Below are 23,884 nucleotides of genomic sequence, written 5' to 3' on the forward strand. Positions count from 1 at the left end.
ACTTTTCATGGAACACATACTGTGGATTCATTATTATTTGTTGGATACCAATTTTCGTGGATTTAATGGGTACAGGAGAACTACGAATTCAAATGTTCAATGAACTACAAATTTTCTAAAGGAATGAGTGTAGACTTTGCCAAAACAAGGAATTTAAATATCCCCGAATATGTAAGTTTCCTCAAACCACAAAAATTGGTACCCACGAAAATAAATGAATCTACAGTATTTCACTATCATTAAATATTATTGATTCCACTATTATTAAATGATTTCCTTTCTTTAACTTTTAAAATCTTAAATAAATGTTATGTAATCGACCTAATAAGCAAAATCTATTAATTGAATGCATGTTAAGTATCTGATGGGTTATCTTTTAAAACCCTATTGATACAACATGACTTGGTACTGTAAATTCAGAAATTATTGCGTGCATTTATTATTGCGATTTTGTCAATTTGAACTAAAATGCGATTTTAATTTTTACGATTTTGGGAAAAATCATACTTTATTCGGTTAGAAAATTACAAAATGCGAGTTTTAATTATTGCGTTTACAACTCTGTCGCATTTTTCGCAATAATAAAAACCTCGCAATAATTTCTGAATTTACAGTACTTTAGTGAATTTCATTATGCAACCTCACCTAATTGTCAGTCTGAAGGATAGATGTTCTTGGAACACACCCCAGCTTCAAACTAATTTTCTTATCCCCATAATGCTTATTAGATCGATAACATGTACAAATTTCCAACATAATAACATAGAAATAATTAATGAAGTTGAAAAATACTTTTGTCTTAAATATATAGTAGATACTGTTTACTTATAAATGTCATTGAATCTATTTATTTTTCATTAAAATCTTGAACATGAGCAATTAACATGATTAAATTACAAATCACAAAATGTAGAAAAAATTAAAAAAGTATAAAATGATGACACTAGTATATGACATTCAGTCAGTGGATTCAACAGTCCACATCTCACACACTAATAAACAAACACACCAGAATCAACTCTGTGAAACATAAACTGCCTACTGGGGGCTCACTGACAATTTTTTGGATACTAATTTATAAAATTTAGATATTCAACTAAAATGTAAAAAAGAAAATTTTAAAGAATTTATCTCATTGTCGTTATCTTCTTTGCTTGTATTAAAAGACCTATACAAACAAAACTTCTTAAAATCTGGAAAAGATGCCAAATTTAGAAAATCTTCTTTAACGTTTCTCAATTTTAATTTTTAATCATATAAATAGATATTGCTTTGTTCAAAAGCAATCTCAAAAGTAGAAAAGTAGAAAATTTTATTGCACCCCAAACATCAATACCCAAAACAATAAGTGAGCCTACAGCGATTCAATTTACATTTCACTTTAATAAATCACTCATTTTCATCACATGCAAATCAGGCAAATCACATGGTATTTATACATAGTTAGAATCTTTGTATGCCACAAATTTCACATAAACGAAACAGGGTGTCTGGTGTAGATAATTTTAATCCTGGTATCTATGATGAGTTTAATATTATAATATATGTGATTTAAAAAAAATAATAGAGTAGGGAAAATAAATGTACCAAATCATTTAAACAAATTCTGATCTTATCTACTAAGGTAAATCTACACTTGTAACAATGATGCTAATATAAGACCAATGCCCAAAGACCACTCTGGACAACTGATCATATTGACTTGTTCCAAATTCAATTGTCTGACGATAAAAAAAAATTCTGACCTTTCTTTTTGACATGTTGAGCACAAATTATCTAAATAAAAAAGTATCAATGGAAACTGCCACAAATATGAAGTGGATATAAATTATTGAAAATAACATTACAATCAGAAGGCAAAGCCTCCATAAAAATGTGGCATACTTTCAATATTAAATGTAACATGGTATGGTAAATAATATATCATCTATCATGGTGGACATGTTATTGACAACAACAAAGCATGCTGGGATAGTCACACAAATCTGCATAAAATACACTAAAACAGGCTACTCATAAATATCAAAACAGATCATGCAAAGTATAACAAAGATCTGGACTCTGCACCATATATTTGATGTCTTTTTTAGAGTTTTAAGCACCACTTTCTTTTGAGCTTTTCATTGCAGCCAGTTTTTTTCATTGGTGGAGGAAAACTGAGTGGCAAGAGGAAACTCAACCATACAACATTACTCAGTACTCGAAGTACATAATTTATGCTTAACAATCTGATAATTTGATTGGTTGATTTCTGAGTCTGAGTACATAAAATGTGCTCAAAAGTTTTATGATAGTAAGGCTTTGGCTTTCAGCCATAAAACGTAACTTAGTACTTGGTGTTAAGAGGAAACTCAACCATACAACATTACTCAGTACTCGAAGTACATAATTTATGCTTAACAATCTGATAATTTGATTGGTTGATTTCTGAGTCTGAGTACATAAATTGTGCTCCAAAGTTTCATGATAGTAAGGCTTTGGCTTTCAGCCATAAAACGTAACTTAGTACTTGGTGTTAAGAACTATTGCTCAAAACGTATTACCCATTATTTTGATTGATTGAATTCTGATAAATGTACGGGAAATTTTTATGACCCTAAGGATATGGTACCTGAGTAGTTTGATTTGTATGGAACTCTAACATGGCCTGACTGAGTCAAGGTTAACCAGTAATATTAATTTCTGATTATAGATTAGCCTTGGTAAAGAAACAAGAGGGAGTGTATCTGATCCATTCTCTGAGATGAGAAGTAGGAAAAAACTTCCTCAAAGTGAAGACCATAGATATATGTTAGTTGCTACTTTCCAAGGTAACATCAACACATTTGATTATGGCTTCATCACTTTCTTTCTCTATTCCACTAAGAAAACCCATTTCATTGTCAGAAGTAATGGACAATTATGGAATAAAAATAAGAAGGTTTAATAAATGCTACTAAATACTGGAAAAGGAATTCTTATTCTATCTAATCTATACCTTTCTTCTTTTTTTTAAATTGTGATATACATGTATGATGTGAATTCAAACAAATATTTAGTGTTTTTTCCAAGTTTCTTTATCTTCTGTTTTTTGAATGACAGTTGTTCTCGTTCCATTTATAGGTAGTATTCATCATTTCTTTTTTTTATTTGGTACATACACATCAGTGTTAAATGAAATTCACATGAGTAAAATATATTGTTGTGGTTGATTGTAATCTTCCTTTCTGACATTACTATTGTGGTTTTTGTTTTCTACAACACCAGTCATGTATCAACATTGATTCAAACATTATCAGTGCCTAACAAAACAATTTTTTTTTTTTAAGTACAGACAAAAATGCTTACATTATTAAAAGTTTTTGCAATATTATTCTTGGACTTCCAAGTCTCGCTGGCCAATATAAAATTGGTGCCATTGCCTATTTAATATTATGTCTTGATATTTAAAACATCCTTTAGAAGTAACAAAACTTTTCATTTCTGAGGTTATATCCTGTCTCTGAATGACTAAATATCTAGAAAATGTTTAATTTTTTTTGTTCAACTGGTCACTGATCATTTTTGAATAATACCTTTACAAATGCACAAACTAACTTAAGTTCCTACATTCAAAACCTCCTGACATTTGTGTTACTTTATAGAATAGTATATTTTCTGAACAAGCAGATTATTGACTGACTATCAATCAAGCATCCATTATTTTTTTCACCCGATTTAAAAAAAAAAAATCCTCACTTTTCTACTGTGACGACACAAAAAGAAAATATTTTTTTGCAGATCATTGAAATAAAAGAATTAAATTTGCCAACATTAGAGAAACAGATTCTTTAACCAAATATCATGCAATGTGATAGTTTTGTATTCTCAACAGTTTAATTTAAAAAAAATTATAACTGTCAAAGGGTTAGACACATATCATTTACTCTTCATACAGTTGTAGAATCTTTCTTTAATCTATAGCCAGAAGAATCTTTTTTTCATTTATAGCCTACATTCAAATTAAAATCTCTAATTGGCTTTTTTCCCCCCATAAATTTAAACATATAATGCAGGAACTTTAGTAGTTTGTGCATTTCTAAACAAACATGACTGGATAATACTTCATACAACTCCTACCTTCAGCGGTCTACAATTTTCTCTGACATAACGGCCATTCTTATTCTTTGAGTCCCAGTCAAGGCGGCCATGATAGAAGTACTTGGTTTTCCTAGACAAACAAAAGCTTTAATAGACAAACATGCTTTCTTCTCCATGCTAAAAATGATATCAGTTTCTCTCTGTAAAGTATGTCTGCCAAAGTCTGCTGGACCTTTTGACCTTTCCACCAAGATTCAAATTTCCCCAAAAACTGACCTTTCACTTATAATACAAATGCTAAATCTGGAACGTTACACAGATTTTAAACATTTAAATGCAATTTATTTGGTAAACTTTTTTTCCCTTTAAGGATTGCTACTATTTTTCATTTTCAATTTCTTTATTAATACCTGTATCACTAACATTTAGTTTTTGAAATTTAATTGGTCCTTTTTTTTTAAATTTGTACAAAATGGTAAATGATTTTTGACAATTCAACACCTATATAAGTTTTTGAAATTTCATTAGTCAATTTGGTTAAATTTGTTTTAAATGGTTAAAAAAAAAATTGAAAAAAAAATATATTTTTTTTTTTGACAATACAACACCTGACACAGAGAAACACATATCACAAAAATAAAATATCAACTGGGCATGCTCATACTTCAAAAGCAAAATGATTAATGGGCTGCCACTGAGGCCACAAGCTGCAGGCAGGCAAGGTCAGGGCAGACAAGGCTAGACATACTTACATAAAGAGGCCTACAATTTTCTCTGACATAACGGCCTGCATTGGTTGTCGGGTCCCAATCAAGTCGCCCATGCCAGAACAAGTCTGGTACTCTTCATAATTTAAACAGAAAACGGGGTCATAATTGGTGTACACTTTTTAGGTCGATCTTTACTTAACAATTTATCAAATTACAACAACAATTGGTGTTCACTTTTTAGGTCAATCTTTACTTAATAATTTATCAACATTGCAAACAAAGTAAAATCTAACTGGTCATTTTTGTGTTATAGAATAAATAATGGTCAGAATCTTACTGGGTATTTATTTGAAACATGTACTGCTCTTAAATAAATTTTGTTTATTTAAAACAATGTTGTTTTATGGCCGTAAAGATAGTTACTCATTGATTCTTGATCATTCTTGGGATACCAATTTAAATGGATTCCAAAGGTTTAAGTTGAACCATTTATTCAAAAGTTCAATGCTGTACAAGATTTCTATATAAAGCTTGTATGAGGGGGGATAGGAGGGGTCCTGATCCCAAAATCCCAGGCTAAAAAACACGAAATCCTGAGGTCCCGAATTTAAATAAAGTAAATCCCGACGTCCCGAAATCAGAAAAAAAGTATTCCCCGATCCCAAAAGGGTCAATCCCGAAATCCCGAGCTTAAAAACACTCGATCCCGGAGTCCCAATAAAGGTCCTATCCCCCCTCTTGTATGCAGACTATGCCAAAACCTCAAACTTTGAAAAAAAATACATGAAAAATACATTTTCCCCTTAAGCCACAAAACTTGTTACCTACTGAAATAAATCTGTCCACAGTGTTTTTCCCACCAATATTCTTTGTATGACAACTTTTTGTTTTGTAAAATATAATTTTTTAAAAAGATTTTTTTTCCCCATGAAAAAGGTTGATGAGCTATTAATAGCCAAACTATAAATAGGAAAACCCCACGGAGAGAGAGACAGAGAACAATTTGGTAAGACGGGTTTGAAGAACAAAGAAGGGAAAAGTGATTGTTCGTTCATAAGTTTACATATTCAAGGTTTACAGGGAAGAAAAATACAAAAATCATTGCAGTAATGTACATCTACACAAGAGCCAATCTTTGTTTTGTCTGTACATCTATTTTGACATCAAGCTTAGATTTTTTATAATTTGTTTAAACAATTTCCAATTATAAGAATAAGCAGTATCTTTTTATTTTATTTTTAGAAACAAGCAGAAAATATCATTGAAGTATTGAAGTTGCAATCAATCACTAAATGATTGCCAATATCTAAGAATTGCAAATTGATGGAATAATAACCATTTAAGTAGCAGTTTCTCAATAGTGTCAAGCTTGATATAATTTAATTGTAGTAATTAACCAATTGTTTTCTTCCTTTAAAACTTGAAGTTCACAGTTTCTTATCTTATCAATTCAAACTTTTGAATGCTGATAACAGTACTATCTTTTTTTACTTTTATAAACGCACACAAAACCGTACAAACCAGAATTTCATAACTTAAACAAAGTTTCCTTAATTTTTACAATAGACATGAAAGATTTTGTTAAAAAATCCTATGATGTTAAATATTTTCTGTTGCGGCAGAGATGAAATTAAGGAAAAAAAAGTTTTATTGTTCGCCAAAACATAGAAGAAATTAAAATGAAAGAATACACGAGTACTTACTTTGTCTTCTTTATCATTCTGTACGGTAACGTTCCTAATATTCTCTCCATCATTGCTAAATGTTCTTTATTATCATGTGTCTGTAAATAAACAGGTAAATGTATTCGTTCAGTGTATGTTCACCTGTGTTAATATGTCTTTTGATTGAGTTAATTTATATTTTATAGTGTCTTTCTATGTTGTGATGTTATACTATTGTTTCAGATAAGGGTGAAGGTTGGTACCTATCAAAAGGTTTAAACCCGCTGCATTTGTTTGCACCTGTCTTAAGTCAGGAATCTGACATTCAGAAGTTGTTGTGTGTTGATGTGGTTCAGTAGTGTTTCTAGTTTTTCATACATGGTTTTCATGTTTAAATAGTTTTACACTTGTAATTTTTAGTGCCCTATATAGCTTGTTGGTGTGAGCCAAGGCTCCATGTTGAAGAATGTCTTACTTTGACCTGTAATGGTTTACACTTTTACAAATTGTTACTTGGTTGGAGAGTTGTTTCATTGGCACTCATACCACATCTCATATCTGTTAAAAATTTCAAAAAATTATTCTATATATGAAAAAAAAAATCATGAGTGGGTACTTAAGTATTACTCGGTTTAACTAAAGGCATATTCAATTACTTATTCTTCATGATAATTGACATCTCTATTTATTCAAAATAATCTGAACTTTCTATCAAAATGCCTATAAGTCTTAAATTTGAAAAAAAAAATAAGAGTTCCAATAAATAATAAATTCTTGTACTCTGAACTTAATGAAATAACTTTTAAAATGAAATTTAAAGCAACTTACTTGAAATAATGTAAAACCAGTATACAATTCAAATATAATACACCCTATACTCCATACATCACAAGGTTGAGCCCAGCCAAGTTCTGAAAACATAAAAATATAATACACCCTATACTCCCTATATCACAAGGTTGAGTCCAGCCTTCCTGAAAACATAAAAATATAATGCACCCTATACTCCACACATCACAAGGTTGAGCCCAGCCAAGTTCTGAAAACATAAAAATATAATACACCCTATACTCCCTATATCACAAGGTTGAGTCCAGCCTTCCTGAAAACATAAAAATATAATGCACCCTATACTCCATACATCACAAGGTTGAGCCCAGCCTTCCTGAAAACATAAAAATATAATACACCCTATACTCCATACATCACAAGGTTGAGCCCAGCCAAGTTCTGAAAACATAAAAATATAATACACCCTATACTCCCTATATCACAAGGTTGAGCCCAGCCAAGTTCTGAAAACATAAAAATATAATACACCCTATACTCCCTATATCACAAGGTTGAGCCCAGCCAAGTTCTGAAAACATAAAAATATAATACACCCTATACTCCATACATCACAAGGTTGAGTCCAGCCAAGTTCTGAAAACATAAAAATACTAGATTTCATTGAGATGGGAGCCATCTCTTTGGGCCCCGCTGTCAATAATGTGGGGTAAATAAGTTGTATGGATAATCTGATATGAAGCATTATTTGGAAGTTATTACATAGTCTCACATGTGATTTTAATCTAAGATTTTAAGTTAAAACTGATAAATATTCTCAACTTACTTTCATAGTATAATAGTGATATGACTGCATGATGTGAACTCATTGTTGAATACTCTAAGGTGACTTCTGGATATATGGATTGATGTTTGAACAATGTTTAAAGATGCTGCCCAATTGATATTTGTCACATATTTTTAGAATTATGCCTTCAATATATTATGACCCACCAAGTATAAAGTATGAAATATTAACGGTTCTCGAGAGGTAAAGCGGACACAATTTGTTAAGAACAACGAACGGATGGACAGACCAACGGACTGACCTTTGACCTAGGATGCATACATTATGACACATTTAATATATATGTTAAGTTGAAAATGTTTGTCAGGTATAAAGTATGAAATAATAACAGCTGTCCTCTCAAAATATAGTGTGGATCAAATTTGTTAGCGATGGACAGACCAACAGACAGACAGACCTTTGACCTAGGAAGTGGTACATACATCATGACACACCCTCTGGTGTTGGTTAAAATGGATGTCAAGTATAATATTTGAAATCATAATGGTTCTCAAGATATAGAGCGGACACAATCTTCACAACAGAACACAGGGTTGTCAACTGAAACCAAAGTTTTTTTGACGTTGACCTTTGACCTAGGAAGTTGTACATACATCATGACACGCCCTCTGGTGGTGGTTAAAATGGATGACAAGTATAAACTTTGAAAATATAACGGTTATCTAGATATGGAGCGGACACGATCTTCACCACAGGACACGGGGTTGTCAATTGAAACCAAAGGTTTTGACCTTGACCTTTGACCTAGGAAGTTGTACATACATCATGACACACCCTTGGGTGTTGGTTAATAATCATGTTAAGTATTAAGTATAAAATCATAACGGTTATCTAGATATGGAGCGGACACGATCTTCACCAAAGAACACAGGGTTGTCAACTGAAACCAAAGTTTTTGACCTTGACCTTTGACCTAGGAAGTTGTACATACATCATGACACACCCTCTGGTGGTGGTTAATATACATGTAAAGTATAAAGTATGAAATCATTATGGTTCTCTAGATATGGAGCGGACACGAAAGTGTTACGGACGGACGGACGGACAGACTGATCACTATAGGGCGACCCGCCTTTTCGGCGGGGCCCTAATAATACACCCTATACTCCATACATCACAAGGTTGAGCCCAGCCAAGTTCTGGAAACATAAAAATATAATATATACATCTACCAAAAAGGACTATGTTCGATAAGGTCCTAAAATGGCCCCATTTTTTGGCGTAAATTTAAAATTTGGATTTATGGACCAATATCACGCTTAATTATAGCCAATACATTGACTAGCTAGGATATCAAACATTTTCTTAAAAAATTTACGTTTCTGCGTTTCATTATGACGTCACAAGTTGTACTCATATTGTTTTTTCATGAAAAAATCAATGAAAATGGGTAAATTTCCATAAATCATTGGACAGGAAACATAGAGCGCATATGTCGACAACAAAGATCTTATATAATAATGCTGGTGAAGACATTTCACATGTCTTATTTGAATCTTAAGCTTGTCGACGCCTGCGCTCTGTGTTTCCTGGTCCTTCATTTGGTTGAAATCTAGCTGATTTTGTCACATTTCACCAAAATCCCTTATCTTGACTTTTTTGGGATGTAAAAATCAACGTGTTAGAATTAAACTTTGACCAAAAAAAGTTCTGTTTAACTTTCTAACATGTCTGTAAGGCAACTTTATGCATTTATTATCTTGAAACAATGAACTTTATAATTGGGGCCAAATATGGCCCTTACCAAACTTACTCCTTTACCTGTTTATTTTTGTAACTACAAAGATTTTCTTTGCTCTGCATTCCATAATATATAAATTTGTCATTATTCAAAAATACATCCTGATTTTAGTAGTACAGAGATGCACACACCTCTGATACAAATCAGTAAACATTCTCTACATTTTTTCCATTTGTAAACAGACATGACTTTAGAACGTTGAAAGTGACCACCAAAATTTATACTTGATCTGTATTTTGTGATAATAAGCATTTTACAAGTTTCATAATATTTGGTTGAGGCACACTAAAGTTGAGGACAGAAATGAAGAATTCAGCATTTTTTTTCATTTGTAAAGGGCCATTTCTATAGAACGGTGAAAATGACACTACCAAAACTTATACTTGATCTGTATTTTGTGATAATAAGTTTTGTGTATAAGTTTCATAATATTGGTTGAGGCACACTAAAGTTAGAGAACAGAAATGTTGAATTCAGCATATTTTTCATTTGTAAAGGGGCATAACTCCAGAATTGTTAAAGAGATGCATCCAAAATTCAATCTTTATAAGTGTTTTGTCATAAGCATTCTGTATAAATTTTATAAAGTTTGGTGGGGTCAAACTTAAGTTTGAGAATGGAAACTACCTTGGGGATGTACAGAGAGACAAGGGAATCCCCCCCAATACAGCGAGGGCATGTAAATCTGTATCATTGTAAGTTTATCAATTATGACTTTTAATCAAATAAATTACTGATAACACTTCAGGAAAATGTGATAATATTGGTCTTCAGCCTAGAAGTTAAAACAGATATTGGTGCAGACTGGCCTACTTGTGTTTCCCGTCCTTACCTAATATAACTTCAGGAGCTCTGTAATGCCTTGTTGATACTATAGTACTATGGTGTTCGTGATCGAATGTCGCTGAACCAAAATCTATCAACCGAATGTCTGTACATTTTACTGTTCTCTCATCTCGTTTCTGAAAAATAAAAAATGTGCCACTAGACATAATCTTCTTACCATATTCCTATGTAAATAATATGCATTATTATACTCTATAAATAGACCACTTTCGAGTTCATCAGTCACCGGAAAAAACTCTTCAATTATGCGCGCCTTTGTGACGTTATTTACCAGATAAAGGGGGTTGCCTGTATCCCTGCACTATTTACGTTCATCAAGCGTCTAAATGATCGTCATTGTGCAGGATACAATAGAAATAATGGTTGCTCTGTAGGTACTTAACCACAATTCCATAATGACAGCAGTGTTGATTGTCAATTATGAGAAATCAATTTGCCGCATGATTCGTACAATATAGATCTATAGTTTTCCAACCACTCGCTCAACATTGAAACGGAAGTGATGTCTCACCTAAACGCAAGAATGATGTTCACTTAAACCAGAGATTTTGACGGAAATGCATCCAACTCGAAAGTTGTCTATTGTGTGGTTTTGATAAATGCAAATAATGCGACTGACGAATATTGCAATAATAAAAACTTGTATTCCTATATCCAGTAAATGTAATTGTATGCAGATTATAATGAGATCGCAAAAATTAATCTTGCAATTTTGCTCTTTCTTAAAAATTACAATAATAAATGCAGGCAATAGTTTCTGAATGTACAGTTCTTCGTAGTAAATACAAATAAATTGTGCAAGACAGTCAGTCAATGTCAATCCTACTTTATGCATTACATCATATGAAGTCAAAAATCGACTTGAGACGAGGACATATATCTTTTAGAAATTTTTGAATTCTTTCTTAAATGAAGTGTATATGGCTTTTACAATATCCCACATGGTATCAACCATTATCCAATAACTTGGGTGTCTCAGGTTGATAACGATGCGATATTAATAACGCCATATGATATTATCTATCAACAATATTATATGGCTGAAAGTTTTTTTCCTATTGTTTTGTTGTTTATTTCTATTTTTTTTATTAATTTGTTGAGTTTTTGCATTGTTTGTTGTTGTTTTTCTGATGTTTGTGCAAAATAAAGATATCCTATTATTTCCCAAAAAGTAGGGGAAGGGCAGGCACAGGCCCCTTTGCTTTTAATCCATCTGCCTCAGTTAACATGACTTACCTTTTTAGGATTAAATACACCGGTAAAATCAGAGTTTACAAATAATATATTTTCTGGTTTCAGATCTGTATGTGTGAGGTGGTTTTCATGTAAAACTGAAAATACACAATAATAAACAAAGTTGATAGACATATCAAAATGTAAGGTATGTTTTAACATTTTAAGTCTCAGAGCTTTTCTTTTAATAGATATTTCTATTATCATAGATACAGCCTTGTCTACTAATTTAATGCAATATGTATATGTTTATCTAGCATGATTTTCAATGGTATTCTGGAAAATAATGTACAGTGCATGGGGATTAATATCTCAAATCTATTCATCCATTCCTTTATTCATGCATTTTATTTGTGCTCAGGACTATTGAATTTTACATGTCTACCTTCCACTTGAGGAACTGTTCAAATTTTAGAATATAAATGGGAGAATATCTGAATTGTTTTCTATAAATGCATGGAATTTTTCAGCTCATTTCGAACCCTGAGAAAATTACTTTTTGGATTGTTTAAATGTAAATGTCTCCTTCTGAATGGAAACTTGGACAACCATCTTTAAACAAGTTTTATCAGAAATTATCCCATAGTAAAAATTAGGTTTACATTATTTTTTTATAGACTGGTATGCAGATTTTGGTTGAACCAAAAAAATAAAATGTCCATGAAATTAAATGAATTCACAGCATCACAAAATTTAATGAAGAAAAGAAACCAATTAATACATTACAGGAAAAATAACTTACAATTTACTGCGTAACACAGTTGATATGCTATGTGTCGTACTTGATCTAATGGATAAGGTATATAATGATTATCTTTCTGCAAAATAAAAGACAAAATATTAACGTCATAGGTCTTCACATTATGACATATTGGCAGGAAATTACTCGCATTTAAGTCATTTTCATTTATTTATTTATTTATTGTTGCTGTTTATTGCCACTTTGAAAACTTTTAGCTATATGGTGGTGGCCAATTTTAAATGGTGGTAAATAAAATTGAGAATGGAAATGGGGAATGTGTCAAAGAGACAACAATCCGACCAAATAAAAAGACAACAGCAGAAGGTCACCAAAAGGTCTTCAATGTAGCAAGAAATTCCCGCACCCGGAGGTGTCCTTCAGCTGGCCCCTAAAGCCTGACTTCCTTGACAAGAGTTATGACCTTCAGCAATCTCAGTCAATGAAGATAGAATTTAAAGCATCTACCACACAAGGGGTTCTTAGGCACTGCATATGACTATAAATTTTCACTTCTGTTTCTTATACTTTGAACAACAAAATTATTTATTTTGTAAAAATATTTCTGTTCTCCCCCTTAAGAAAAGTATTTTTTTAACCTGTTTACAATTTTCTATTTGAAAGCAAGGTTATTTGTTCAAGGTTAAAGTCATATGAAACGAGTGAGTGGTAAAAAATAATGTTTGTCCAATTCTTGAACCAATGCATATATACATCATAAACTTAGTCCTCTGTGAACGATTTTATCCTTTTCGCAAATATATCATATAATCGTCAATTTTTCTCTCTCTCTCTGTTTGTTATGAATTAACAAATATGGCTGCTCATTAAATGTCATGTTTTGAAGCGGAGTTTTACCGATTGTCACCTTATAGTAAACAAATCACAAAAAGCATGGGTATTGAGCACGTGTTTAACATGTATAATCAGATATAAATTTGTTTATTTCAATGACAGATCCATGCGTATTGTGGTCACCGGATTTTTACAAGGAGGGTTATGCTCGGGTCACTATGCATACAGAAAATATGTCGGCGAATTGCTTCCTGGAAGCAAGCAATTAAAAATAAGTAGACTTCTTCTAAATGTGGACAAATTAAAGAATTTTCCTCAGAAAAAAGTATATGTACATAAGTTGTATAATGAAAACTATCCATTTAGTTATAAAAACATATGCATATTTTTTTTTAATTTGAGGTTTCTTATGACTTTAAGGTTTACTTTTCTGTAGTTATTTAACATTTCAGTCTGGGCCAAGGCTTTGTGTTGAAGACTGTACTTTGACCTATTATATTTTTTCTTTTACAAATTATGAAATGGATGGAGAGTTGTCTCATTGGCACTCATACCACATCTTCTTATATCTAGGTAAACGTACCAGAAAATCAAATACACTGAGACCTAACATATCAAAAGCTATACACATATGACCATGGTAGTCAAACCATTCCATCATCTGAACACATAGGCTGAAAAAGAAAAATACAGTGAGTATATATATATCATGTATATAATGTATTTTTGATTTAAAACAAGGATAATTAAGAAATTTTTCAAAATACAGAAATTTTGTAATAGTAAAAAGCCATGATGGTAAATCATTAAATATGAAATTTGATTAATTTTCTGAACAACTTGTATCTGAGAAAGAGATACAACAAGTCTAAGAATATCTATGGAAACTTTTTAACTTGCACAAATATTTAGCCAAAATATGGGCAAGACTGCCAATATTTACTTTACAGTCTCACACACCAATAAATGTGGCCTGTGGATTCAAAAATAGGTCTTGTTGATTGTAGAAAAAAAGTTTTGAAACCGCAATAAATGTGACCTGTGGATTAAAAAATATGACGAGATGACAGTAGAAGAAAAATTATGAATTTGGTCAATAAATTTGCACTTACTATCTTCCTTCGGGATCTTTTTCCCGTATTTTTTCTAAGACATTGATTTCTAGTTTGGCGGCCTCTCTGTATTTTTCTATGTTTTTGACGATCTTCAAGGCAATATGTTCCTGATTTCTACAATAAAAGGAGAAAAATCATTATTTACACAATATATTACTTTGTGAATTGATGGGCTCAAATTAACAACCTGTGATGTACCAACTTGATTATTTTATTTTTAGCGTTTTAAGCACACCGCTTTTGGGCTATTTCCTGGCGGCCAGTTCTTATTGGTGGAGGAAGCTGTAGTGCCTGGACAAAACAACTAACCTTTAACATGAATCTTAGTTAATTAAGATTGGAATGGGGTTCAAACTCACCTCAGTGTTGACTGACTAGTGATAACAGTACAAACTTCATAACGTTTCAATCTCTTAGGAACTGTTAAAACTAAGATTGTCTTTTAATAAGTTTTTATGCGTTGTTTGGTTTCAGTCACATAAACAAATATCCGACTGTCAGATTCCGACATGTTTTGTTCATACCAATATTTTTTTCATTTTTTCCTTTATGCCCCCTTTCAGCCTCCAAATTCATGAGGTTATCAATGAAGGGTCTTCATACCTGTATTTTTTTCATTGCAAATAATATTATTTTATATAAACCCCAATCATACCCCTCAGTTCATACTTCTTTGTTATGTGCTGTAGCAGGAGTTATCAATAGATAAAATATGAATTATTAAGTTTGAACTGCAACAAAATTTTGATATTTAATTGACTTTTTATCAAAACATACAAAGCTGAATCTTGATAACAGATCTTTTACAACAATTTTGATTTTACTGAAGCAGGTGGTTAACTAACCTCACCACATGATAATCATTTTGTGAACATTTAGATGCTAAACATTTTGCTCATTTTATAAAAATTCATCACTAGTGATTTGGTTTTGATGTTGATTTTATTATAAAAATAAAAAGATTTAAACTGCCATAATAGGCTGTAGACACAGTCAATGGTCAGAAAATTAAGAAAAGACCATCTGATGACTAGCAACATTGCTAATTAATTCACAGACACTGGACAATGAACAAGATAAGATAACAATAGGGAGATGTGGTATGATTGCAATTAGACAACTATCCACCTAGGTTCAAAGATCTACAGACTTCAACTTGGTTCTAGTTCTATACATGTATGAAATATTTTCCACTGGACATTATTATTCAAATAACAATCATTCAGTCCATCCCATTTTCTATTAACTGAATAAAATTAGGAATTTTCTTGTCTAATAGAACAAGTAATCACTGTTATCAACCATTGTAGGTCAATACAAAACTGTTTAACTAAATATGTATGCTTAACGAAAAATACTTATGGCACAAATTCAAAACTAATTGAAAATCTTAAATCTAACACCCTGCTTCAAAGCCCCCATTAACTGCTTGATAATCCAGTAGCCCCCTTGCTGAGCTCGCCATTAACACTGCATGATAACTAAGTCAGGAATATGACAGTTGTTGTCCATTCCTCTGATGTGTTTGAGCTTTTGATTTTGCCATTTGATTAGAATCTTTCTATTTTGAATTTTCCTTAGTTAAAACATATTTATTTATAGTGGATTGGGAAACAAGTTTTGCAACTTATATTAATCCCTTTCCACTTTGCTGGTGCCAGTGCTGCCTTGTTGCGGCATTAGCCTACTCTTTTTCAAAATCTACAAGGGTGTCTTTAATTGCAAGAGATATGGCTCTCTTTTAACACAGGTCAGCCATTTATTGCCCCCCTTCTGACGGACTATCATTGTTTCCTCAAGATCACACTCGCAAATGGTGTCAAGGGAGAGCAGAAAAATTGAGTTCACGAAATTTTCCTTGAAGTTCAGTATTTTTTAATTTTACTGTTTAAAACCCAGTCACCCCTTGATGAGCCTCCCTGTCCCCGTTAACACTGCCTGATAATCCCCCACCCCCTGTTGAGTCCCCCCATCCCATTAACACTGCCTGATAACCCCCTTTACTGAGCCCCTACAGTACTAACTGATGTCTTTTTCCTAATTTCTGATTGATATCCCATGTATCAGTGATAAAACTTGTGAAGAATGCAGCAGGAAATATACACATTCTGTTTAGATAACAGTTACCATGGTTACCACTACTGATTTTTTCATGACCTTAAGTCTATTCCTAGTCAGGTTGGTATGCACGTAGGCAAAATAAGTTGGGATATTACCATGACATTTTTTTTTATTTATATAACTGAAATCTATAACTGGCATCAAGTACCTATCCCACTTCAGAAAAAATTCTTCAAGTATTCTACTCTCAAAAAAACTTTAAAAATAAACTGAATGAACTGGGAATAAAATTAAGTACTGTAAATTTAAGAAATTAATGTGTGTGCATTTATAATTGCTACTTAATGAAAACTGGTAAAACTGTGAGATGTAATTAAAATGCATAGGAAAATTAAATTCAATGAAAATGCACAATTTTCAAGATCTCTAGTTTGAAGCCAAAATGCACCAATTATTGATGCCAGATAGTAAACCTATTTATATAATTGTGTTTATAACAGACTGCCGCTCATGTTTATAAACATTAAGAATTCTAGTGTTAGGTTTTCTTCTTTAAATATTCTATGAATTGAATGTTTACGCTCTTAGCTTATGCAGCCAGAGATTTAACTTTCCCTTAGAGATATGTAAGTGGTTATCCTCTCTAAGAACTGTGGTGAGACAAACTTCCCAACCTTATAACAGTGAATCATTGTTAATTGAAGCAGTGATTGAACATCCTTTAGAAACCACAAACTTCTACATTCTATCAGCATTACTAAGGCTTACATAATATTCTACTAAAATCTAAAATCAGGTTTTGATGTTACTTTTGAAAACATTAAATGCACATTTCAATGTTTTGTGGTAATGAGTGTTGTGTATAAGTTTCACAACATTTAAATGAGACAAACTAAAGTTAGAGTAAGGATAAATAAAATTGTAGCAATTTTTTCATTAGTAAATTGGCATAACTCTAGATTGTTAAAAGTGACGCCACCAAAATTATAACTTGATCTGTTTTTTGTGGTAACAAGCATTGTGTTTCAGTGTCATGTGTCATATCAATTGGTTGAGACAAACTAAACTTAGAGAACGGAAACCAATTTTTGGGACATACGGATGGAAGTAGGCGTACAGGAGTCAAAACTCAATGCCCCCTCCCTTCCACAGGGGAACAAATATCTGCCATAAAAGCCAGATTAAGTTTGGAAGGGGGAGATGGAGCAAGAACCTTAATTTTGAGACAATGTAACACATATAAGAACAGAAAAATAAAATATTTGGCCTAATGAGCATTATATAACAAATCAATTTCATGCATGAAAACTAATATCAAATATTTACTCCTTATTTTTTCTATAAACAATCAATGAATAATTGATGGTATGCATAAAATAGTTCTGATGTTGTAATGATATGTACAGGTCTGTAATTATCATCCTACAGGAAGACATCTGCCAAAGTCTGGTGGATAATAATTACCTCAATATATGTCAGATGTACAGATCGTCTCATCTCTAAACAATAAAGTCAGGAAGTACTGCCGGTAGCAAGTTGTGATATCTTTACTTTTAAATATCAGAAGAAGAAAATAGATTTCAAATATTGAGTTTTTAATAAAAAATACAATCAATGGCAAAAAGAATTTGATACTTGGTTCCCCATATGTTTAAAGTTTAAAGTTTGAGTTTCAATTTTTATTTATATCCTAAATAAACGGGACAAATTGTATATTTTCATTAGTTGTCCTGATATATGCATGAAATATTTGCCACTGGACATTCGGCAAACACTAGTTTTATTATAAATCCTACAACCACTAGAACAGGGACATGTACATGTATGTATGTCAATTAAAATCTTGTCAAATCAATCCTAGCACCATTATAAAATACGGTATAAAATACAATCCTTACTTTGAAACCCTTTTTTGAAGAAAAAAATATGAACTTAGTACATCTGTAGGTACATTTGTACATGCATATATGTCATTATGTAAGCCTATGTCAGGCATTTTCTTATTAATTCAAATAAATCCAAATCACGAAACCAGCAAATTACTTGACTCATATTTGATGGACGCATTGGATAATGTTAGTTCTAATCAAAAACTAAAGGGCTGTGTTTAAAAAGCCATCAGTGCAATTAATTTACTACTTAGTGAGACTGCATCTAATGTACAAGAATACATGTACATGATTGATGACTACATCTAATGTACACAATTACACACACATATATATGTGTAATGATGCCACTGATGACAAACATAAGACTAATTTGTTGGACAGTTGCTGTTAGTGTTTCTAATGATCTGTGCAAAATATTGGCTCTGTTTTCTATGGAACATTGTGCCTAAAACACACCCAGAACTTGTGATGATAAATCCAGACAATCTATTTTTATACTCAAGTAGAAATATATACAAGAATAATTAAACCTAACATCAAATTATGTTTTTGTTCTATTTTCAGCTTCTATTATATACAGGTTTAGAATCAATTTGCCATCTCTGTAGTGGAATTTTGGTAAATTAAAGAAAACAAAATACTGATTATTATAATACATTTTATGAATGAAATATCCATGAAATAACTCTTATCCACTTAAGAATAATTAGAGGGATTGAATTTTGCTCGATGGTATTGGATTTCAATAACTGGCATTAAACAGATAATACAGGTTAAATCAGAGAACAATATATTGCTTTATCATTTTATAGGATAACCAAGGGGGCAACCTACATAATTTTGCAGATGAAAACTTGGTTCAAATATAATTTCAAGTTTATCAGGTAATCCTATATCGCAGGAAAAAATAAAAGAGTTAAAAATAAGCTTAAATTGTCTAGCTAGCCAACACCAAAAGATACCAGTATTTTTTGCTTATTCAATGCTCATAGTTTATGTGATACCAATCTTTGCTTTTTTTTAAACCAAGTATTCAAATGTTAAGTTGAGTGAAAATTTCAAAAGGTTACAAAGCAGAATTAAACCAAACAAACAAATTACAATTTTCCAAATTTCCAAAAAAAATTGTGAACCAATCTCAGTAACTTCCTGTCCTTTCAATGTTAAATATCAATTCTACAACAAGGTTACCCCCATTATGGGTTTTAGAAAGATCTCTATTCTATTATTCAACATAAACACAAGAAAATAAAAGATAACAGCTTCCATCAAACAGATTGCAATGCAGACACCTAGCCGGGGGTTATCCAATAAATATTTACAAAAGTCCTATCTTCACAAGATTAACATCCCGTCCCCCCTTTTAAGGAACATGGGTTTTAGAAAGATCTCTAGTCTATCAAACAAAATAAACAGAGAAAGCCAAAGATAACAGCCTACATTCAACAGATTACATTGCAGACACCTAGCCGGGGATTATCCAATAAATATTTACAAGTTTTTTTAAAATAAAATTGAGAATGGAAATGGGGAATGTGTCAAAGAGTCAACAACCCGACCAAATAAAAAACAACAGCAGAAGGTCACCAACAGGTCTTCAATGTAGCGAGAAATTCCCGCTTCAGGAGGCGTCCTTCAGCTGGCCCCTAAATAAAAGATCTCCACAAGATTAACATCCCGTCCCCCCTTTTAGGGGACATGGGTTTTAGAAAGATCTCTATTCTATCATTTAACATAAACACAAGAAAATAAAAGATAACAGCCTACAGCCAACAGATTACAATGCAGACACCTAGCAAGGGATTATCCAATAAATATTTACAAGTCTTAAGTTTATCTCCACAAGATTAACATCCCGTCCCCCCTTTTAGGGAACATGGGTTTTAGAAAGATCTCTAGTCCATCATTCAACATAAACAGAGAAAGCCAAAGATAACAGCTTACATCCAACAGATTACAATGCAGATACCTACTGACCTAGCCAGGGATTATCCAATAAATATTTAGAAAAGTTGGGGATTATCCAATAAATATTTACAGAAGTCTTATCTTCACTTTCCGTCAGACTTAAGATTTCATTCATCTTGTACAAACAGTAAAAACAGGTGTTTAATATCACAGAACTATGTTGGTTAGAATATTTCTCATCACTTACAAATCTTTCTTAACTGATCACAAAGAATGAACAGTTTGACATGGTATACTAGTATAAATAGTTATCAAAGGTACCAGGATTATAATTTAATACGCCAGACGAGTGTTTTTGTCTTCATAAGAGTGTTTTTGTCTTCATAAGACTCATCAGTGATGCTCATATCAAAACAGTCAAAAAGCCAAACAAATACAAAGTTGAAGAGCATTGAGGACCAAGGGTCCCGAAACGGTCATATAATTGCCAGTCATGACTGATTTGGAAACTCAAAAGTCCTAAATGAATTGTTGGGATTTTTTTTTACACAAATAATAATGGTCATCTCGTTGGTTTTCTTAATCTCCATTTTGAACTATTTTTTTGTTTTGTTATCCCTTTCCTGCAATAAAACTGCCACTCCAGTATAGTGTTATAATCCTCAGGGCCCTCTTAATAACTTTGTTTATATACCTCAGGGGAATATTGGCTAATGATCGCTAATCTTTTTACCTGTGTGTTTAATTCACACCTTACTTTTGATCGCAAGCTCAGAAGTAAATTGTAAATAAATTAAAATTCGACAACAACTGTCTTCATTATTTAATTATTTTTCAGCTAAGACAATGTCAATTCTGATTTAAAATAAATTAAAACTTGTTTAATTTACGTTAAAAAAAAGGATTTTTTTCACTGCTAACACACATTCTTTTTACTTTGTAATATGCATGCTTGAAATTCTCTTCCTTAGATTAGACAATAAATCGTAAATGTAAAATGATTTCATGCTAAATAAAGCAAGTGCAACTATTTTCATTAATACTGCTAGTATTACACTATTTAAGCCTAGGCAATATATTAAAAAGCTGATGATTTCCTGTGAATTTGATAAACAAAACTAATCCCGCAAATGAGTCCGCAATTGTTCGTTTTAGTATTGTCGCATTACATCCGGTTTGAATTTCGAGTTCAGAATCGACAGAAACTTTAGCAATGACTTAGAAAATTATAGTTTTGAGTCATTAAAAACATTTCAATTTTAAACTGTTACCTTCCCTTTATTGCTCTCCATCGATTTTAGGAAAATGGAAGGATAAATCATGAAGTAAATGCTATACAACAGTGAAACAATTTCATTGATGCTACCGAGTATGAGCATACTCATGCAGTAAATTATGATAATTTGACAATCTTTTTTGAATAGGAGCACAAACTTTTAAGTTATTTGAAAATGACCGAATTTAGGTGAAAAAATTTCAGGATCCTTGTTATGACCCAAATTCCAAAAAGTTGTGCCAAATACAGCTTAATTAATCTACTCCCGGGGGTAAGAAAATCCTTCGTTTTTATTGAAAAATCAAAGTTTTGTAAACAGGCAATTTATAAAAAGACTGGGCCTGCCTATAAACATATCTGTCTATTATATTTGTGTTGACAAAGAAATGTCCAATGTGAAATTTGAAATGATTCCAGACAATAAATATGACTTTAATACAGAAAGGGGGGTGTTATATTTATAGTATGTGTATAACCAGTCTTCACACTGAACCACAGGCCCAGGAGCCCAGGCTGGTAAAATTCCTTTGGGCCTGTAAAAATCATCTGTAGTGTACAGGCCCTGAAGATTTTAAAGTATATCGGGAGGACTCTCTACAAACACTTCAACATCTAACCTTCACAGAAATGAGTAAATTTGGACTTACAAATTTTAAGTCACAGTGGGCCAAAAAAGACCCATGGCCATTTTTTTTTATAATCTATCACCATGATCACAAATCTCCCTTCTTTGAAAACTAATCATTCTATGATTTCATCTTTTGAACAGGCTCAATGTTTATATCATTTAACATATCATAAACACTGCAGGAAAACAGACTATTTTGAAACTCTTTTCACAGATTTTATGATACTGTAGTTACTTTGAAAATCCTGACCTACCTGTGCACATCTTTGACTTCAACAACTTTTCACAGATTTTATGATACTGAAGTTACTTTGAAAATCCAGACTTACCTGTGCACATTTTGACTTCGACAGTTACTTGTAAAATCCAGACTTACCTGTGCACATTTTGACTTCGACAGTTACTTGTAAAATCCAGACTTACCTGTGCACATCTTTGACTTCGACAACTTTTCCAAAAGTTCCTTCTCCTAAGGTGGATGCCACTTCATCTGAAAAAGTCAACACAGCAGATAAAATCTGATCTAAATGGCAATATATGCCATCTCCCCCCAACCCAAAACTGGGAATAACAACTGCAGTCTCTCCTGATTCCTGTTTATAATGTGGTCATGACGACCCAAGATGTTTTATGTATGTGTGTAAGTTGTTGAGTTGTAGCAGTAGTACCTTTCCCCTTTCCGTTGCCCTATCCCATCCCTGAAAAAGTCATTCTCATTTAACCCCTTCGTTCAGCATTTTCATGAAATTTTCACCCTCCTGAATGTATCGTTGTACAATGTAAATTACAATACATAAGGGCAGGTAACTCATCTACCTCCAAATTTGAGAGATAATTAATAAACATAATGTGCAAAGTCCTTCCACATACATATATCTCCCCAAATTTCTTTCTGATTAATAAATAAATGCTAGTATTGTGAAAAAAAAAGAATTAAAAACAAACACAAGCACAGCTTTGGTTGAAAACTGTGCTACAAATAAAGAAAGCAGTAAAATCAGGGGACATAATTCTGTCAAAATCAAAGGGAGATAATTCTGTAATAAAACAGATGGTTACATTAATGGTCCAAAGAGCAGGCACAAAAACATGAAATATAATTCTAGGCTAAACATTACGAAAATGGAAGTACATCTAGCTTGTAGCAAGTCTCCCGCTTGATATATCAGGTGACCATCGTCGTCGTCTGCAATGCATGTTCCCTGTTCACTTGTATCTTTCTGGTCTTGCTGTAAGTACACAATCCCAATCAACAATCCACCAATGTCCGCCACACACACAATCACCAAGGCAACCAAAGGTCAAGGTTCATCATGTTTGATGTTTCGTTACAGCCCACGATAATTTATGTGATCATTCAGGATGGACCAGCAGAATAAAATGTTTGGAAGGAGACAACCAAGTAAAGATTTTGTCACATAACAACAATTTACCAATCTATACACATTATTATCATTATTCAATTCACTTTATTTATACTTTTTTTATTTGCTTGCTTTTTTAATGTGAAAAGACAACAAAGACCAAGTTTCAACAAACAGACTTTTTAATCTTTCTAACAAAGCCTATTGCATAATTTCA

General features: G+C 32.2%; 1 protein-coding gene across 4 annotated transcripts in view; it reads right to left on the reverse strand.

The window, feature by feature from the left end:
* Nucleotides 1-23,884, reverse strand: part of LOC134699929 (cyclin-dependent kinase-like 5) — a 51,418-nt gene that overhangs the window by 4,691 nt on the left and 22,843 nt on the right. For 3 of the 4 annotated variants that reach the window (XM_063561327.1, XM_063561329.1, XM_063561328.1), the window contains 10 exons: nt 23,436-23,532; nt 22,727-22,793; nt 14,536-14,652; nt 14,007-14,097; nt 12,632-12,707; nt 11,893-11,987; nt 10,643-10,772; nt 7,262-7,344; nt 6,473-6,552; nt 4,812-4,902 (listed from right to left, as the gene is read on the reverse strand). In XM_063561327.1, coding sequence (XP_063417397.1) covers nt 4,812-4,902; nt 6,473-6,552; nt 7,262-7,344; nt 10,643-10,772; nt 11,893-11,987; nt 12,632-12,707; nt 14,007-14,097; nt 14,536-14,652; nt 22,727-22,793; nt 23,436-23,532 — 927 coding nt within the window. Of the gene's footprint in view, nt 1-4,098; nt 4,190-4,811; nt 4,903-6,472; nt 6,553-7,261; nt 7,345-10,642; nt 10,773-11,892; nt 11,988-12,631; nt 12,708-14,006; nt 14,098-14,535; nt 14,653-22,726; nt 22,794-23,435; nt 23,533-23,884 lie in introns of all 4 variants that reach the window. The other variant, XM_063561330.1, reaches the window with a different exon arrangement.

Source organism: Mytilus trossulus, unplaced genomic scaffold (assembly GCF_036588685.1).
Source record: "Mytilus trossulus isolate FHL-02 unplaced genomic scaffold, PNRI_Mtr1.1.1.hap1 h1tg000103l__unscaffolded, whole genome shotgun sequence".
NCBI lineage: Eukaryota > Metazoa > Mollusca > Bivalvia > Mytilida > Mytilidae > Mytilus > Mytilus trossulus.